The sequence below is a fragment of the Denticeps clupeoides genome, chromosome 19 (assembly GCF_900700375.1).
Source record: "Denticeps clupeoides chromosome 19, fDenClu1.1, whole genome shotgun sequence".
Lineage (NCBI taxonomy): Eukaryota > Metazoa > Chordata > Actinopteri > Clupeiformes > Denticipitidae > Denticeps > Denticeps clupeoides.
Genome location: NC_041725.1, coordinates 11,546,605 through 11,565,697, shown reverse-complemented (window position 1 = coordinate 11,565,697; position 19,093 = coordinate 11,546,605). Strand labels below are relative to the sequence as shown.

General features: G+C 41.8%; 1 protein-coding gene across 11 annotated transcripts in view; it reads left to right on the top strand.

Moving 5' to 3' along the window:
- Positions 1 to 19,093, top strand: part of frya (furry homolog a (Drosophila)) — a 44,202-nt gene that overhangs the window by 14,810 nt on the left and 10,299 nt on the right. For 9 of the 11 annotated variants that reach the window (XM_028961317.1, XM_028961310.1, XM_028961316.1 and 6 more), the window contains exons 8-47: positions 1,285 to 1,453; positions 1,650 to 1,742; positions 1,844 to 1,942; positions 2,316 to 2,417; positions 2,534 to 2,637; positions 3,448 to 3,556; positions 3,732 to 3,818; positions 3,936 to 4,107; positions 4,313 to 4,445; positions 4,575 to 4,682; positions 5,051 to 5,306; positions 5,770 to 5,952; positions 6,254 to 6,340; positions 6,595 to 6,854; positions 6,972 to 7,161; positions 7,388 to 7,512; positions 7,816 to 7,873; positions 7,953 to 8,044; positions 8,126 to 8,298; positions 8,681 to 8,841; positions 9,582 to 9,692; positions 10,237 to 10,391; positions 10,674 to 10,773; positions 10,857 to 11,028; positions 11,375 to 11,631; positions 11,767 to 11,913; positions 12,046 to 12,220; positions 12,369 to 12,459; positions 12,537 to 12,619; positions 13,152 to 13,302; positions 13,813 to 13,916; positions 14,031 to 14,216; positions 14,819 to 15,017; positions 16,845 to 16,966; positions 17,085 to 17,272; positions 17,539 to 17,633; positions 17,724 to 18,316; positions 18,469 to 18,566; positions 18,657 to 18,827; positions 18,909 to 19,049. In XM_028961317.1, coding sequence (XP_028817150.1) covers positions 1,285 to 1,453; positions 1,650 to 1,742; positions 1,844 to 1,942; positions 2,316 to 2,417; positions 2,534 to 2,637; positions 3,448 to 3,556; positions 3,732 to 3,818; positions 3,936 to 4,107; positions 4,313 to 4,445; positions 4,575 to 4,682; positions 5,051 to 5,306; positions 5,770 to 5,952; positions 6,254 to 6,340; positions 6,595 to 6,854; positions 6,972 to 7,161; positions 7,388 to 7,512; positions 7,816 to 7,873; positions 7,953 to 8,044; positions 8,126 to 8,298; positions 8,681 to 8,841; positions 9,582 to 9,692; positions 10,237 to 10,391; positions 10,674 to 10,773; positions 10,857 to 11,028; positions 11,375 to 11,631; positions 11,767 to 11,913; positions 12,046 to 12,220; positions 12,369 to 12,459; positions 12,537 to 12,619; positions 13,152 to 13,302; positions 13,813 to 13,916; positions 14,031 to 14,216; positions 14,819 to 15,017; positions 16,845 to 16,966; positions 17,085 to 17,272; positions 17,539 to 17,633; positions 17,724 to 18,316; positions 18,469 to 18,566; positions 18,657 to 18,827; positions 18,909 to 19,049 — 6,100 coding nt within the window. Of the gene's footprint in view, positions 1 to 1,284; positions 1,454 to 1,522; positions 1,743 to 1,843; positions 1,943 to 2,315; positions 2,418 to 2,533; positions 2,638 to 3,447; positions 3,557 to 3,731; positions 3,819 to 3,935; positions 4,108 to 4,312; positions 4,446 to 4,574; positions 4,683 to 5,050; positions 5,307 to 5,769; positions 5,953 to 6,253; positions 6,341 to 6,594; positions 6,855 to 6,971; positions 7,162 to 7,387; positions 7,513 to 7,815; positions 7,874 to 7,952; positions 8,045 to 8,125; positions 8,299 to 8,680; positions 8,842 to 9,581; positions 9,693 to 10,236; positions 10,392 to 10,673; positions 10,774 to 10,856; positions 11,029 to 11,374; positions 11,632 to 11,766; positions 11,914 to 12,045; positions 12,221 to 12,368; positions 12,460 to 12,536; positions 12,620 to 13,151; positions 13,303 to 13,812; positions 13,917 to 14,030; positions 14,217 to 14,818; positions 15,018 to 16,844; positions 16,967 to 17,084; positions 17,273 to 17,538; positions 17,634 to 17,723; positions 18,317 to 18,468; positions 18,567 to 18,656; positions 18,828 to 18,908; positions 19,050 to 19,093 lie in introns of those variants that run through there. The other 2 variants (XM_028961309.1, XM_028961319.1) reach the window with 2 other exon arrangements.

Below are 19,093 nucleotides of genomic sequence, written 5' to 3'. Positions count from 1 at the left end.
AGTTAAAACCTACATACTACATATGTACTTTTTGTGTGATATTGTTCTCCCTACTTCTCCAATTTAAGGATTAAGGATGTAATTTACATAAATGCGAATGAAAACCCTTAGTTTTTAATACATTTTTTGGCAGGTTGAAAAGTCCTGTTCCAATCCTGCGTAAAATTCATCAGTGTAAATCAATATAATAAAAATAAATAAATAAATAAAAATTCCGGTTTAAAAGTAGACAAATTCAATGTGCTTTGTGAAAGTGCTCTGATGAAACATCAAAGTGCGACTGGGAAATGCAGACAATAAGATCTGCAGGATGACGCATGTCCTGGCATGTGATATTCTTGTGGCCAGTCAGTTATGTGTAAATTCCTGCCCCCTATACAGCTGTGCAATTATCCACAATCATGACTTTATAAATGCATCTCACCATGCTGCACTACTCAGTGTAAAATAGGCTCTCTAGACTGCCAGGAAGTCATGGGATAGACATAGGAGCTCTGTCCATACTAGGAGTGGAAATCATATTATTGTTTATTTGAGATTTCCAGATCGTAGGAGCAATGGACACATCCTAAAACAGAACCAGGATGCTAAGCACCCTGCATTCCCTTCTCCTTGTGTCAGCATCTGCTTTATTTCCTGCTGTGTTTGACACCTTAGGAGCATGGTTGTGGTCACAGAGGCCATGGGACATGGTGTGGCTCAGATTCTCTTCCATTGTGTGATTGAGCAGTTAGATTTAAATGTTAATATCTGTGTAAAGGGTTTTAAATGACTTTTACATTAAAGGGGTTAAAGCAGTAGTTTTACTGCTTAAATACCACATGCATTGTTTGCCAAAGTCAGCATTCTGTTAAAAGAGATTGTGCTAGAGATCCAACTCTTCATTGATAATATGTTTACATGTACAAATTCATATGGATAAATTCCATCAAGTGTTTGTCTATCTTAGGTCTCATCAGAAATTGTGTTTGAAAGCAAGTTTATTTGAAGGTCTTTTACAGGATTATGCAATGTGTATGGTATAATAGGCTAGGAAGAGCAGCATATTGTGCCCTCAAACAGGATTACATGGCACATCCTGATTAAATGTTTTAATGCTTTTCAACCATTCGCTGACCTGCATTAACAAGTGCTTTGGTCTTTAACAATTTGGTTTTAACTTACCTGTTTGATTTTTCTGTCCCAATATTTCCCATGAATAATTAATGAGACAAAGTGTGACAGATTAGGTGGAATGACATGCCATGTACATTTTTAACTCTAAATTGCCATTTTGTGCCTCAGGTTTCCTGTAGTTAAAATGAAGTTCTTGACAGAGCTGAAGGAGCTCAGGCAGAAAGAGCAGAACCCCTACGTAGTCCAAAGCACTGTCAGCCTCATCATGGGGGTCAAGTTCTTCCGTGTTAAAATGTACCCAGTGGAAGATTTTGAGGCTTCTTTTCAGTTCATGCAGGTAAAAAAAGGAACCCCTTTCTATAGCCTAAAATATGATTTCTGCATACTTTATTGTCATTTTATTCTTTGCTCTTAGTTTCCTTTGGTCAGACAGCTAAACTTGTCATCTCGTGGTAAACAATATAGATTACAGTGTCAGTAGGAAGAAACAAGACACCCTGTATTTAGCAATGATGTGCTTCTCTTTATTACAGGAATGTGCACAGTATTTCCTGGAAGTTAAGGACAAAGATATAAAGCATGCCCTGGCTGGACTTTTTGTGGAAATTTTGGTTCCGGTTGCAGCAGTAAGTCTTGTTTTGTATTGTGCTGAACATAACTGAGATCAATATGTGTCCCGTAACCTCTTAGTCAGCTCTAATCTTAAGGCTCTGTTCTGAATACTTAGGCTGTGAAAAACGAGGTAAACGTGCCTTGTCTGAGGAACTTTGTGGAGAGCCTATATGAGACAACCTTGGACTTGTCCACCAGGAAAAAGCACTCTCTGGTTAGTCACCATGGGCATAACTCCCACTTTGTATAGTCTTTCTCTTCTGGAGTTTCTGTGGCAAACACTGCAGAGAAGACCTTCAGCAAAAAGCCAGTCAAGGTCAACCCTGTGCAATATCACTTGTAAAGTGGCTCATTTAATATCCGGACAGCTCTTGAGAAATGACATGTTGCCGTCACGGACAGTAAATCAGTTATATGAGGTGTGAACGGTAATTTGGTTTCCACCTGAGCCACCATCTTGACACTAGTAATCATGGTTCAAGGCTAATCGCACACAGTGGTTAAATGTAATAATAAGAGCATAATGAATATTATGATGGTTAGAATAATATTATACATTTGGTAAATCACTGACTTCTTCTTCCTAGGCTCTGTACCCATTGGTGACATGTTTGCTGTGTGTAAGCCAAAAGCAGTTCTTCCTCAACAGATGGCATGTTTTCCTCAGTAATTGCCTCTCCAATCTTAAGGTAAATATAATTTGGTAATAAATACATAAATCAAACGAATATGCATAAAAGGCTTGAGTTGTTTTCTGCTTAACAGTTGAATGGTATAATGTATAATGGTGCATGTCTAATTGCAGAGTAAGGACCCGAAAATGGCCAGGGTTGCCTTGGAGTCTCTCTACCGTCTTCTCTGGGTATACATGATTAGGATTAAGTGTGAAAGCAACACAGCAACACAAGGGTATGTGTTTCAGATTTGCATTACCACTATGAATGAATAACTATGTGCTATATGGCTGAAATATACGTGAACCCTGCAGCAGTTTAGCCAGGGTTGTTTTTTTAGCTCAAAACCACAAGGAACATGTCAGAATCCCCCCCGGGAGCTGTATACGGCAAGACCTGCAGGAAGTCTGTTTACATAAAAACTACAGGATATGAATAGTATCTTTCTTAATTCAGAGGGTGCGAATAAGTGCATTTGAATATGTCACTCTTTAACCACAACCATCCCTGTGTACGGCTCTGCCCTTAAGTTTCTATCTGAAATACACATAAACAAAAACAGACCCATTACAGTGAGCAGTAGGCTTCTCCCTCTCTGTTGCCTAATTGTTGACTGTGCCATTCGCAAGGGAGGATGTGGGGTTGTGGGTGGTTGTCATGACTCCACTGGGAATATGTTCTTTTGGAGGTTGTGCCACAGCCTGCCGGGTGAGCCCAGCGTGGCCTTGTCCTGGGACTGGATGTGAAATGAATTAAATGAATTGGAGGTGTCATGGGATTTTTAATGCAAAAGTGGGGATTAAAGTGCAGTATCTCAGGCACATATGGTTTGCCGTTTTACCAGCACTGTAGGCCACGAACTCATCTTAAATCACGGGGGGTTTGGGACAAATTTTAATTAGCCTCAAAATAAGCTGGTCTTAAAATTAGACACTTTAAAAGAAATGGGACAACTATTAGTGTATGTGTGTCACTGCCCATGCTAGACATGTTAGATTTTCTCACTTTGATGGAATATAGCTGACTTTATTTTTCCTCCTTGCAGTCGTCTCAACACTATTGTTACCACACTGTTTCCCAAGGGGTCACGCAGTGTGGTTCCCAGAGACATGCCCCTAAATATCTTTGTCAAGATCATTCAGTTTATTGCACAGGTAAACAGGAAACAGTCTTTCTCTCTAAGCCAAATACAAACTGTAGAAACAATACAGTGTAAATATTCTGAGGACATTGTTCATCTTCAAAGAAATTAACTCTTTAAATCATAGAAACCACTCACACACAGAAAATGCCATATTAACTGATGTTCATTATATTTTAATCTCACAGGAAAGACTTGATTTTGCAATGAAAGAGATCATTTTTGACCTGCTGTGTGTTGGAAAGCCTGCAAAAGCCTTTAGTCTTAATCCAGAGGTACAGTCCAATGACTTTTCTTTTTTGATTTCTGAACCCTCATCAGCATTTTTTTGTAATAGTATGAACACATTTAGATGTGTTCTAACTTTGGTTTTGTTGGGGTTTGATCTCCAGAGGATGAACATAGGCCTCAGAGCATTCCTGGTAATCGCTGATAAGCTGCAGCAGAAGGATGGTGAGCCCCCCATGCCCAACACTGGAGCAACCCTGCCCTCTGGCAACACTCTTAGGGTGAAAAAGACCTACCTGAGCAAGACACTGACTGATGAAGAGGCAAAAGTAATTGGTGAGTCACAGGACAGAGAAAATACCAAAACGTGCTTTAGGATTGTTTTTGACTATGGGTGGTAGTAGCCTAGTGGGTAACACACTCGCCTATGAACCAGAAGACCCCATTGTGTCCCTGAGCAAGACACTTAACCCTAAGTTGCTCCAGGGGGACTGTCCCTGTAAATGCCACGTAAATGTAATGTTTTTTTTTTCTTTTATAGGGATGTCTCTGTACTACTCCCAAGTTAGGAAGGCTATAGACAATGTATTAAGACATCTGGATAAAGAAGTGGGCCGTTGCATGATGATGACCAGTGTGCAGATGCTCAATAAAGAGCCAGAGGACATGATCACGTATGTATTTTGTAAAAATACAAAAATTTTTTGATTGCTTTGACTGTATTTTGAGAGGTATTTGCCTCTATTTAGTTTGCTATACAAATTTTGTCTTCTGTATACTCAATATTAATTTGGGAATTGTAGGGGTGAGAGGAAACCAAAAATTGACCTGTTCAGGACGTGTGTGGCTGCCATTCCCCGCATCCTACCAGATGGCATGTCCAAGCCAGAGCTTATAGACCTGCTTGCTCGGTGAGTGTGTGTATGTGTGTGAGCGAGAAGCTCAGTCGCATAAATCGACCAATCACATTTTCCAAAAACCCTGGTAATGTGATTCTTCCCAGACCAATTTGAAATGCCTGGTTGTGTGCAATATGACCTGTGGGGATTTAGATAATTAGATGCAATTCCTCATGTTTAAGCCATTAGGTCTTCAGCAGGGCCAGTCTGAATTTGATCTTTCTTTCACCTGTGAAAGCTTATCTCATTTGCAGATATTAGACCCTCATTCATGGACAACTGAACCAAATAAAGTTTGAGCTAATGCTATATATGCAAAAATCACTATTATGTCAAACTTAGTTATACATTTTATTTATGGAATTTGTCATTCCTTCCAGGCTTACTATCCATATGGATGATGAACTGAGACTCATCGCCCAGAATTCATTGCAGAGCTTGCTGGTGGACTTCTATGACTGGAGGGATGAGGTCTTATTTGGTTTTGCCAACTTCTTGCTCCGGGAGGTGCATGACACCCACCAGAGCCTGCTCGACAGCTCCCTGAAACTGCTGTTGCAGCTCCTCACTCAGTGGAAGCTAGCTTTACAAAACTCGGGCAAAGCCTATGACACTGCAAATATCTGCTCTGCTGAGGTACAACACTTTTTTTCATACAAAAAGGTGTATAATTACATATTTGAGAGTTTAGACACATGAGACAGCCTCTGTGGTAAAACAATTCAGATAATAGATAATATAACAATGTGCAGCACGGTGGACCAAGCATTGGAGGTCTTCCAAATCCTTCACACAGATATTCAATTGGATTGAGATTTGTAGGGTTTGGTGGAGGTCAACACTTTATCTCTTTGTCATGTTTCCCAAAGCATTCCCACTACACTTCCCCAGATAATTGCTGCACACACACCAGACCGTCCACATGAACCAAAAAAAAAAAAAAAGTCAACCACGTTGTTCTTCACCTACCGGTTTCTACCGGTACCATTGTAATGAGAATATCAGTGTCACCTCATTTCACCCGACAGTAATTTAATGTTGTGGCAATTTGGGACTGTAAGGAAATGTTTACCGATCATGTATATACTTTATGTTGCAGCTAATGCAGTCAGGTTCCAGCCAGAGACTCTCAGCAGAGCGCTGCCCACATTCTGCAGCTCTGCATGCCATAGAGGGGCTCGCCCTGCTGCTGCTCTGCTCATCGGCAGTCGCCACAAGGAAAGTAGCTGTTGCCATCCTCAAGGAGATTCGCTTCCTCTTCCTCATCATCGGACAAGTGGAGGTAATAATGATACGGGTACTGCAGTGGTAGTTATGTCACTCTTTGTCATTGCTTACATAGCAAGCACAACACACGGTGCACACAGTGAAAAAGGGGACCTCAGTGGCACCTTGGCGATTCAGGATTTGAACCTGCAACCTTCAGTTACAAGATCACTTTCTTATTCTCTAATCTTCCACTGCCCCCAGTGGCTTAATTGTCCTTTGATTCTTATTGTCCCTAGAAAAATTGGCTGCAATAGTCCAATATTGCTGTTGTATATTGGTTTTGAGTATTGTTTAATGGACTGAATGTTCTGCAGGATGATGACAGACCAATGATCGATGTAATGGACCAGCTCAGCTCAGTGGTGCTGGAGAGCTTTGTCCACGTGTCTGTTTCTGATTCGGTGGGTGCTTCTCACTGTCTAATTTTGCAGTTTAGTGTCTTGAGTTCTCTCTGGGAGAAAACTGAAGGCCCTCACTGTTAGCCACAATGTGCACATTTCATAAATGTGTCAGATATTTGTGACTTGACCAGTTTTTTAATAGCTTTGAAATTTGAGATATACAATTTTGTTTTTATATTATTCCCACCTATTACCTCTGTGTGATCTAGTGGCTTAACCTTTCACCCTCTTTACCACTGACCTCTTCTTCTCAGGCCATGTTACCAGTCGGGCATCACATTGACCTGCAGTGGCTGGTGGAGTGGAGTGCAGTGCTGGTGAACAGCCACTATGACGTCCGAAGCCCCTCACACGTGTGGATCTTCGCCCAGTCTGTAAAGGACCCCTGGGTCTTGTGCCTCTATAGTTTCCTGCGGCAGGAACACTTGCCCAAACACTGCCCGACAGCCCTCAGCTATGCATGGCCTTACGCCTTCACCCGACTCCAGCTCCTCATACCACTGGTAGACCCCAAGTGAGTACGGCTTGTGAATACACTGACACCAGGATTTCTTTGCATTCTTTACAGGATTTATTTTCTAAACATTCAATTCATGTGACCTGAAATCCGTTCTCCTATTGAATGTAACAGCAACCCAGCCAATGCAAAGAAGACCAGCATAGCAGGCACTGGGGACAACTATGCGACTCTGTGGAGGAACTACTTAATTCTGTGCTTTGGAGTTGCCAAACCCAGCATCATGAGCCCAGGGCACCTAAGAGCTTCTACTCCTGAAATTATGACATCTTCATCGGATGGCAGCATCAGCTGTGACAATAAGGTTTTACTTGTTTGATTCATTTGACTTGATATTTAGGAAGAACATATGTATCCTTTATTTTTGATAAAATTTTTATCAAAACAGAAAGAGTGTGGAATGTTTACCTACATTTGTTATTTTGATCCTGATTTTCTCTATACTGATACTGATCATATCAAGTTTTACTAGTCTAATAGGTTAAAAAAGAAACAACTGAGTAAAAAAAATCCATGCTGTACTTTATCAGGTGATCGGAACTCCATCTGTGGCCTGGCTCTTGAAACAGCTGGTTCCTTTAATGAGGGCAGAGAGCATTGAGATCACAGAATCTCTTGTTCTGGGATTTGGACGCACTAACTCCCTTATCTTCAGGTACTGCTGTTGGATATTAATTTTAACATTCAGTTATTCACCAATGGTTCAGCATTTGACATCTGTCTGTTTACATACAGTTTCAAATTTCACAAATTGAATATCAACTGCATCAGGACAATGGCTTCTAAAAAGCCAGAGGTGGCATTGTAAACTGCAATAGTGTCTAATGTAATTACATTTACCTATTTTTGTGAGAATTCAGAGAGGATTAAAACAGATTGTCAGACTGTTTGTCAGTTTTTTACTTTTGGTTTTGTCTTTTTTTGTGATAAAATAATATAAACTGTTATCTACCTTCAGGGAGCTCATAGAAGAACTTCACCCCCTGATGAAGGAGGCCCTGGAAAGGAGACCTGAGGTAAATCTGCATTTTTCATTGAGAGTTTCTTTGCTGAGGTGTCAGTAGCTCATGGGACTTTCATCTCTGTCTGCCTCAGAATAAGAAACGACGGGAGAGGAGAGACCTGCTCAGGCTGCAGCTGCTGAGGATCTTTGAGTTGCTGGCTGACTCAGGTGTCATCAGCGACAGGTTTGTGTGTCATTCCTTTTCATGTATCAATCACATGTACGCAGATGAAGACCGTTTTTTTCACCCTTCTCTCTCTGGCAGCACTAATGGTGCCCTGGAACGTGACTCTCTGGCCTTGGGAGCTCTCTTCCTGGAGTACGTGGATCTCACACGGATGCTGCTGGAAGCTGAGAATGATAAGGATCTAGAGATCCTCAAAGACATCCGAGCCCATTTCAGTGCCATGGTGGCCAATTTCATCCAGTGTGTGCCTGGTAAATCACAAACATATACAATTCTCACTTCTCACTCCTGCATTACTCATTTTTCAATCATAAATAAATCTTTACCTGTACCTTACACCATTTACTTGGAGGGTTGGGCTGATATGATTAACTAGGATTTAGAAGGTTTTCCCTGTTAAATTCAAGAAGCACTGACTGGTGTCAGTTTTCCACCAAAAATAGCAGAGCCCATGAACAGAACAAAAACAAGGGAGGTGGATTATTCATTTTTTGGCTCAAGCTCTTAATGCATCAAGATTTCATTATCCCCAGACTATCCCCAAAGAAACTACTTTCTATTTCGAGCAATCTAGTAAAATATTTAGAGATTGAATAAGCTCTTTTTAATTTATGCCCACTTTGTCTCTCTCAGTGCACCATCGGCGCTTCCTCTTCCCACAGCAGAGCCTTCGACATCACCTCTTCATCCTCTTTAGCCAGTGGGCTGGTCCGTTCAGTGTCATGTTCACCCCACTCGACCGCTACAGTGACAGGAACCACCAGATAACCAGATACCAGTACTGTGCTCTCAAGGTACCAAATGACCAGCAGCCAGCCATCAGTAACCTGATTATGTCTAACCCATTTATACTAAATGGCACACCTAAAATTGAAAGCTACATTTTCTTTTCTGAGCTCTAAGGTAAAGTAAGGGCATTTGCAGAAGCTTAATCCAATGTAATTTACCCTGGTCACAGGCATTAATAAGCCCACTCTCTTCTGCTAAATGTTAACCCTGGTTTAAATGCAGTCACTGCATACCAGTCATTTGTAGCTGTGGCACAGAAGCAGTAAACAGACCTTGAAATGTCAGGATAAATAGGAGTCCAGCGTACATTCCTTGTTTGCTTTGCATTGGTCAAGGCGTGAGGAAGCCCTCTCAGCCCATGAAGTCAGTGGTGCCATCTGCAAACAAAAGGTGTCTGGTGGGTGTGTGCAGATCTGAGCATGAAACAGCCTGGAAATTTCCAGGCGGGTCCAGAATATGTTGACATTGTTCCCACTTAACAAACTACTACACTGCATGACTGACAGGTTCACTGGAGCCACCACAGTAAAAGTGGTATCATTTAATAATGTAGCTAATTCTCTCAGTCCATATACAAATGTGGATGAAAATCATGGATAATGTATGGTTTTTGAATTGTGTAAATATTTATGTGGCCTCACAATGGACTGGGCATTGGATTTATGATATATGGTATGGTTATGGCACTTCCATTTCAGAGAACTGTTTAATAATAAAAAAAAAAACTTTTTTTTTGTCATTTTAGGCCATGTCTGCAGTGCTGTGCTGTGGGCCTGTTTTTGACAATGTGGGTCTCTCTCCAGACGGGTACCTCTATAAGTGGCTGGATAATATCCTAGCCTGCCTGGATTTACGGGTATGTTGCCAGGGATTCATCATGCTGCTCAGTTTTGACAAAGAGATGTCCCAAATAAACTTCCAGAGCTTTGCTCACTTTGAAAAGTGAAGACTTGGACCGATGTCCCAAGCAGCACTGTGTTCAAGTGTTGCCAAGGACAACAGGCTGCTAGCTGACCTCATATAGATGTGTTTAATGTTATAACCGGGCCTTGTGCCAGATGAAAAAGCTGGCACTGTGTGTCGATAGTGTATCATTCTCTCTTCTTTGCAGAACCGGGCCTCTGTATTTAACGTTCGTGTTTACATTGTTCTGCCAGCTTATTCTGGTCTAATTGCGAGGCAGTGTTCCCAGAAATGATTCACAGTGCCTAGTTATGGAAAGATATCTTGATTCAGAATGACCATTACAAGCCATGCATGTCAAGAGTACATTTAATCCTTTTTCCCACTTGCTGATTAATGGTGCATGTGTAGAACAATTCCATGACTCCAGAGTTTTGCTATTCTTACTATTGCTTTTGTCTCTTTATCTTGTTTTTTGTTAACACGCAATGACAAAGGTGCATCAGCTGGGCTGTGAGGTGGTGGTTCTGCTGCTGGAACTGAACCCAGACCAAGTGAACCTGTTTAACTGGGCTGTAGACCGCTGCTTCACAGGCTCATGCCAGTTAGCTTCCGGGTGCTTCAAAGCCATAGCTGCTGTCTATGGAAGCAGGTACTGCAAATCAGTATTTTTAAAAGCATCAAAGCATACTATGCACTTTACATTCGAAACCTCAGACTGAATATTCATTTTTGCCTATATAGAATGTCATAACATCCATTTATGCAGGATTTAGCTTTGACAAATACATTGAGTGAAGACTTCTATGCATATTGTGCATAATCAACATTGATTAAAACCTGTTTATCACTGAGACCCCCTTCCTCATCATACACTTTTATAGTCATGGACAAAAGTCTAAGAACATGTTTTTATTTGATCTTTTTCCTACAGAAACTACCCCTGTGACATTGTCACATTACTTAATTTGATTCTCTTTAAAGCCTCTGACACCAACAGAGATGTTTATGAAATTTCAATGCAGCTAATGCGGGTGAGAAATTAATGTTCTTTTACGTTCTTTTACAATTGTTATTTCAGCATGTCCTACACTAAACACTGTTGCTTGTTTGACAGATTCTTGAAGGAAAGCTGGCTGTGTATTCCAAAAAGGTTGCTGAGCAGAAACCCAGCAGTATCTTGTATGGCACCCACGGTCCCCTTCCCCCACTGTACAGTGTGTCTCTATCACAGCTGTCCAGCCAGCTTGCCAGAATGTACCCAGAGCTCACACTGCCTCTGTTTTCAGGTGTGTGTCTGTGTTATGATTCCAGTCGTCTCTTATCTCTCATTTTCCTTTCGCTCCTTTTTCTTTGCTGTGTGTTTGCACATTTTTGTTCCATGGCCTCCCACTCACTTAATTCCAGAAGTAATTCAGACTCACTTATTACCATGGCAACTGTGAACTATGATCTCATGCCAGATCATGTTGCTCACGGGGAAAAAAATGAAATATTTATGATTTTTATAGTTACGTAAAGAAAGAAAAGACAGAAAAACAACACATTGTACAATTAACTAAAAACTCCAAAGATGGATATGTTACTTTCATAGTGTCAGCTTTAAATTAAAATATTTGTTTGTCTCACCTGTAGAGATCAGCCAGAGGTTCCCTACAACTCATTCCAATGGAAGACAGATAATGCTCACTTACCTTTTGCCCTGGCTGAGTAACATCGAGCTGGTGGACAGTGGACTACTGCCCTCCATCTCTGGCCCCTCCACACCTGATGAAGAATATAAAGGGCGCCTTGACCATGCAGGGGCATCCCATCACCTAAGGGGAACAGGCTGGGGATCCATGCAAGCCACCTCATTGGTGCTCAACAACCTCATGTTCATGACTGCTAAGGTACTGGAAGAGATTCCTGCAATTAATCTGTAATTTTTAAATATTATTAAAACATTGTTGTTTATTATATTGAATTGCAGTTCAGTGTTCTATAAAATATATTAAATAACCTGCCTATGTGTACATCTGTGTTAGTATGGAGATGATATTCCTGGTCCAGAAATGGAGAATGCCTGGAATGCACTGGTCAGCAACAACAAATGGCGTAACAACCTTAGAACCACTCTCCAGTTCCTCATCAGCCTGTGTGGCGTCAGCAGTGACACTACTCTTCTGCCCTACGTGAGTGTGAGATGAATGGACCACGGCAAAGATCTGATATGGTCATGGGCCAATATATTTCACATTTTGAATTTATATGTACTGATTATGCAACACATCATATATATATGTTCATGGGTTTTTTTTCAACAGATTAAGAAAGTGTTGATTTATCTCTGTCGGCACAACACTTTGCAAACCATGGAGGAGCTCCTGTTTGAACTTCAGCAAACAGATCCAGTCAATCCCGTGGTGCTGCACTGTGACAACCCTCCATTCTACCGCTTTGCTGCTGGAACCAAGGTTGCCACAGCCACCACCATGTCAGGTAATGATAGGCTTAGATGCAACATTGCATTTGCAGGGTTGCAAGGTTTGGGACTAGACATTCATTCTAAATTACATCTAAATTAATAAAGAAGGCTTTCCTTTCATAACACCTAATTTTGACTTTCAATTTCCATTTGAATTTTAAGGCACAACATCCAGCAGCAACACTGTTATTGCAGGTCAGGAGAGTTTCCCCCACATGGGCGAAGTGAAAGCCGCTAAGGAGAATGAGGACAGGTAGGAGCTCCGCCGCCACTGAGATTTATCACGTCTAATAATAACAGTTAGATTAATACTGTCATGTGCTGCCGCAGGCTCAGCTGCATCATGCGGGCTCACAACCGCCTAGAGTCCCGCTACAGCAACAGCTCAGGTGGCTCCTACGATGAGGAAAAAAGTGAGTCAAACACAGATTTACTTCAAGCACTCACTCACGTGCAAAATGAAATGGCAGTTATGTGTGATGCTGATGGATAAGTACTGAGGTAGTCAAGCTTAACAATAATGAATAAGCAGTGAAATTGTAGCTTCAAGCTCTGAGAACTACTGTGGGAGGACTGCAATGGAAACACGTGGGAGTCTTGGCCAAAGAGCATCTCAGCTGCTGCCAGTGACCCAAAAAGAGCTTTTGTTACACACCACAGGGCTAGAAACTGTCTCCAAAAACTCCCTGTGCTTACTTTGTAGAGCAGAAACCTCAGTACTAAGGCATGCCTGCTATTAGTGATGACAGAGATGTGCTTTGAGTTGAATTATGCATAATATTGCGCAAAGAACGGATACAGAATTTCTCAATTGAACACTTTAACTGTGTTGCCATGTGTGTTTGTGTGATTTTGCATGCCAGGGATTGCAGTATTTTGATATCTGTGAGCTCTGATAGAGGGTGCATCTCAGACGGTTGTGTACCTATTTTGCTTAATATCCAGATGAACCTTTACCCCCTTATGCTGGCTGGCTTTTGAATGTTTTGGAGACCAATCAGCCAATGCCTCTGCCCATGCCTGTTAATGGAGGATGCTGGGCACCACTGGTCGACTACCTGCCTGAGACCATTACCCCCAGAGGACCACTACACCGGTGAGTCAACACTTCTATTAAGAAAAGAGCAGGGAGCTGAGACTGGAAAGTCAACAGCCTGCTTTCCCCAGCTCCCAGCACCTAACATAAACCGCCTCCGCCTATATCATAATCTTATATAACTGTTCAGGCCGACATGTGTGGGATTCAGTGAGCTGTAAGAGAACATGTTCACAGCATTACAGACAAACAGGCCATCAAACTGAACATTTCAATCTCATGAATAGGCTTGTTGATGAGGAAGGGATCATTATCTTCTAATCCCTGCAGGTGTTCCTTTTCATGTTGCAGTTGTGAGGCCGGTGATAAAATATATTTGATAGCGTTATTAAAATTCCAGCAGGATTTCTTTGAAGAACAAAATAGAGCACATAGCTGTCTTTTTTGTGAAGCATTATTTAGTATGGACACTTTCTGCAATTTCCCCCAAAATTAATAAGATAAGTGAGTAAGAAAAGTAAAAAGACCTTGATAATTGTGATTCTGTCCCATGTGTTTCTCTCTGAATAGGTGTAACATTGCAGTGATCTTCATGACCGAGTTAGTAGTTGACCACAGTGTGAGGGAGGACTGGGCCCTTCACCTGCCCCTGATTCTGCATGCTCTCTTTCTTGGTAAGTAGGCGCACACACACACACTCACACACAAAAATGATAATCATTCATGCGCAGCAATAACCCCTATTCAGAAAAACATCAGCACACCATTGTCTGTTTGATTCTGAGCAGGCATGGATCACTATCGACCGGAAGTGTTTGAACACAGCAAACGTCTCCTGCTCCACCTGCTCATCACACTGTCCTGCAGCAGCAGCTTCCAGGTCATCGCCTCTGTCCTGCTGCAAAACCGAGAGCTCACTAGCAGCAAGACCCTGACCATAAAACCAACCTTCCAGCCCGAGTTCTTCTACACAGGTGAACAGAGAAAGGAGCTGTCCTTCCTACAGGGCATAAACTTGCCTGCTGTTTCATTTCAGATAAGATTTCCTTTTTTTTACTGTGATGTTCTGACATGCACTGACATTTATATTGTAGGGAGATGTATTTAAAAAATTTCCTTGTTCTTTACTTATTAATAAATTAAGCTTAAAGTCTTAAAAACGTTGGCTCTGCTATTTCACATATCGGTTTTTACTTTGGAATGCCTTAAGCCCAGATTCTTTTCAGTGCTGTGCAGTGCTTATCTGAAAAGAAAATGTGGAAGTCTTTCCAAAAATAATGGTATGTACAGAGAACATGGAAGGTTTTGATTAAAGCATTCCTTTGAGCATTTTTTCTGCCATCTTGCCCAAAAAGGACCATCTGCGTGGGCTGAGATTTGGTGTGTGGGGGAGGGTTCTTACAACACCACATGTCAACATGGACCCCAAAAAACAACAAAAAAGTTTTTTAATCATTAATACAAAAATGTATTTCTTTAAAAAATAATAGGCTAATAGACTTTTAATACAAAATATTTTTACAGGGCGTAACAGGGTGTCACTCTTCTGTTCTCAGTGTTCTCTGCTTCTCTGCAGGAGGCGTGGACTTCCTCCGGGAGTGCCAAGTGTCTCCAGTGCCAGACTCTGGCCTCAGCTCTTCATCCACCTCGTCCAGCCTCAGCTTGGGTGGCAGCAGTAGCAACCTACCCCAAATCACTCAGGAAGTAGATGAACTGGAGACATCCACTGAAGTAGATGAGAAGACCAATAAACTCATAGAGTTCCTCACCACCAGGTAACGCCATGCACTGCTAGTATACAAACCTCTTCTGTCTAATTAGATGAATAAAAAAAAAATGGAAATGCTTATTATCTTAGGAATGTGCAGTTTGAATAGGCAGGAAACAACATATGCCACCTTGTGGCTGTGGCTGTTAATACAGTCAAAAGGCTTCCAAATCTTGGTCCTGGATGCCCCGCTGACATTTTTTTTATTCCAGCCTGTCCCCTTACATTTACAACCCCAAATCAGAAAAAGTTGGGACAGGGTGGAAAATGTGAATTAAAAAAAAGAAAAAAGCAAGTAATAAGCTTTCCTCAAATTGTATTTCATTGCAGACAGTATGAAAACAAAATAATTCATGTTTTTTTCTTGTCAACTTAATTTGATTTGTAAATAAATATCCATTCCTGCCATTCAGGCTTGCAACACATTACAGAAACAGTTGGGACAGTACAGCATTTACAACTTTGTACAGTTCCCCTGTCTTTTAACAACACTTGATGTTTAGGCATTGAAGAAATCAAGTGACTAAGTGTTGCTGGTGTTAGTTTGTCACATTCTTCCTTCAAACAACGTTTTAGGTGCGCAACAGTACGGGGTCTTCGTTGATGCATTTTTCATTTTAAAATGCGGCAAACATTCTCTACAGCAGACATATCAGGGCTGCAGGCAGGCCAGCCAAGCATCCGCACCCTCTTCTTACGCAGCCATACCTTTGTTATGCGCACAGTATGTGGTTTGGCATTGTCTTGCTGAAATAAGCATGGGTGTCCCTGGAAAAGACATCGTCCTCCAAAACTGAGATATACTTCTCTGAATTTGGCCATCGCCAAAGGACCTGACACAACCCCATACCATGACAGACCCTGGCTTTTGGACTTGGATTTTGGACTTTTCCTATTTGGTCTGCAGCACACGCTGTCCATGTCTTCCAAAAAAGATGTGAAAAAACGATTTGTCTGACCACAATACACATTATGTAGGGCTTCCTTTTGGCACAGTACAGTTTTAGCTTGCATTTCCTAATGTAACTACGTACTGTAGTGCTTGAGAGTGAGTAGTCCTGAGCCCACTTATATCACTTGCGCCCTTGCACACAGTAATTTCTCCAGATTGCCTGATTCTTTTCAGAGGGAGGAATGCCCAAATCTCTTCCTATCTTTCTTTGAGAAACATTTTTCTTCATCATTTCAAAGTTTTTTGCCTGCACTTGGTGGCAAACTGGCGATCCTCTGCCCATCTTTGCTCCTAAAGAAGTAGGCCTTTCCTCGATGATGATTGCAATCACCTGTTAACATCACCAGTTTCAAATCACATTATTCAGTTATTATAACTCATTACTATCCCTGAATTGCCCCCATCCCAACTTTTTTTGGAATGTGTTGCAAGCCTGAATGGAAAGAAAGGATGTTTATTTACAAATCAAATGATGTTGACCACACTGTCTGCACTGAAATAAAAGTTAAGGGAAATTTGTGAATTACTGCTTTCTTTTTTTTAACTCACATTTTCCACCCTGTCCCAACTTTTTCTGATTTGGAGAATTTAAGAATTATAAGTCACTTTGGAATTTATCCTAAGCAACTTATAATCAGTAGTTACAGGGACAGTCCCCCTTGAGACACTCAAGATCAAGGACACAATGGAATTAAGTGGGTTTTGAACCTGTGACTTTTGATTCATTTGTGAGTGTGTTACGCACTAGGCTACTACCAACTCCAGGAATAGGACTGGGATGTACTGGGCTAATGTGTAGTATCAGTAAGCACACTTGTCACTGAATGGAACCTGTAAGACTCTGTGATCTGTAAATATTGTAATTATGACATGCTGTTGTAGATCTTATGGGCCCTTGTGGTGCCACGAGGACATCACACCCAAGAACCAGAACCTAAGAAGCACAGAGCAGTTAACTAACTTCCTGCTGCATGTTGTGTCTGTGTTTAAGGAGTCAAAATCAGGTGAGCACCATGTACGACAATGCAGCACTTGGTACTGTTGTTTCGTGTTTTCTCACGAATGACCATTTAAAAAAAATGCTGACTGTCTGCTCCTAATGCCTCTGAATGGTGTTTGAAGACTTCCACCTAGAGCAGCAGCTTAGTGATGTGGCCATGCAGACAGCTCTGTGCAGCTCCTCTCGTCACTATGCTGGACGCTCCTTCCAGATCTTCAGGGCCCTGCGCCAGCCCCTGTCTGCCCGTGCTTTGTCCGACCTGCTCTCACGCTTGGTGGAAGTAGTCGGGGAACATGGGGAAGAAGTGCAGGTACCGCTCTTTGTTTCATCTGAGGTGAGGGAGTTTTATTTGTAGCCTTGTGGCTGTAAGTTTCAACACACGTTGTCTTTGATATGCTCCTTCGCGTGGCGGAGGTGGCGGGAAAGCATGGGGATGAGGTGCTGGTAAGACTGTGTGTGCATTTAGTTTTTTTTTTTTATCTTGAGCATGCACGTGTGTCATTCTTGTGGCTCAGATGCACTCATAGGCTTTTGTCCTGTTTGCTGCAGCTTAGTCTTTTATTTTTACATTTTTAGGGCTATGTGATGGAGGTGCTTCTCACTCTGGAATCTGTAGTGGACAACTTGGTAGAATTACTGAAAAACAATGATCTAATGGTCATCCTGACACGGTAGGTCCGATGTTTTGTATTTCTCTTGGCCCATCAAATTCATGAATTCTGTTTTTCTAATCATAAATACAATTTTTTTTAATCATTCAGGGCAACCTCCCCAGACTTCCTGGCCAATGGGAAGCTTACATCTAACAGAAAGAGTACAGGGCAACTAAACCTGATCACTGGTTCGGGAACATATGAACGTAGCCGGCATCAGAGAAGTTACTCTGTTCCTAAGAAGTTTGGGGTAGTTGACAGGTCTTCAGAAGTTCCACGTAGTGCCACACTGGACAGGATCCATGCCTGTACCCACCAGGGTGGCCTGTCTAAGACTCACAGCCCCATGACTTCCAGGGACAGCGTCAATGACCCATCCAGCATCAACCACCCTAGCAACTTGCTTGCCACCATCTTCTGGGCAGCAGTGTCATTGATGGAGTCTGACTTTGAGTTTGAGTACCAGATGTCCCTGCGGCTGCTGAACAAACTGCTAGCTCATGTTTCTCTGGACAAACAGGAGAACAGGGACAAGCTGGAGAAGCTGCTGACACAGCTGAAGTGGAGCAGCTTCTCTGGACTCCAGCTGCTGCTGCTGAAGGGCTTCACATCAGTTACCACCACCGACCTCACCCTGCAGCTATTCTGCCAGCTCACGCCAGTCTCTCGGGTTCCAGTGGTGGACACATCTCAGGCCATAGGTAAAAATGGGTTCCCAGAAAAAAATCTGATTAATAGTGAAGTGCTTGAGATGCATATTGGAAGTGGTATGTTTGCTGAGTATCAAAAATGTCCAGAAGTCATCTGGATTTCATTTTGAGGACTAACCATTTCTTTTTTTGTGTTATTGTAGGTTTCCCACTGAATGTTTTATGTCTCCTTCCCCATCTTGTACAGAACTTTGACAGCCCTTCTCAGTTTTGCAAAGATGTGGCTGAAAAAATAGCACAGGTTTGCTTTTTGACCATCCAAAAAACATGACTTAATACTGTCTATTGAATTACATTATGATATATAACATGCATGCATCTCATTTTTAAGATGTGTGTTGAAGAGAAGAACCCAAAATTGGCCAACCTTGCCCATGTAATGATGCTTTACAAAACACACTCCTACACTCGGGACTACTTTTCTTGGGTGAACGTAGTCTGTCGTTATCTACATGAGGCCTTTCCGGACATCACCTTCAACATGGTGACCTACATGGCGGAGGTGTGTGTACTTCGCCTTATCTTGTTCCAATTTTTACTTACAATCATTACTAACATGTTTGCCTCCTTGTTGTGCTAACAGTTGTTGGAGAAAGGTCTCCCCAGCATGCAGCAAACACTTCTACAAATTATCTACAGCCTCCTCAGCCACATGGACCTCAGTACCATGCAAGCAAAGCCATTTAACATGGAAGTGATGAAGACAATAGAGAAGTTTGTCCAAGTAAGAAGCATTTATAGGCTAATATACTTGTATATATACAAAAT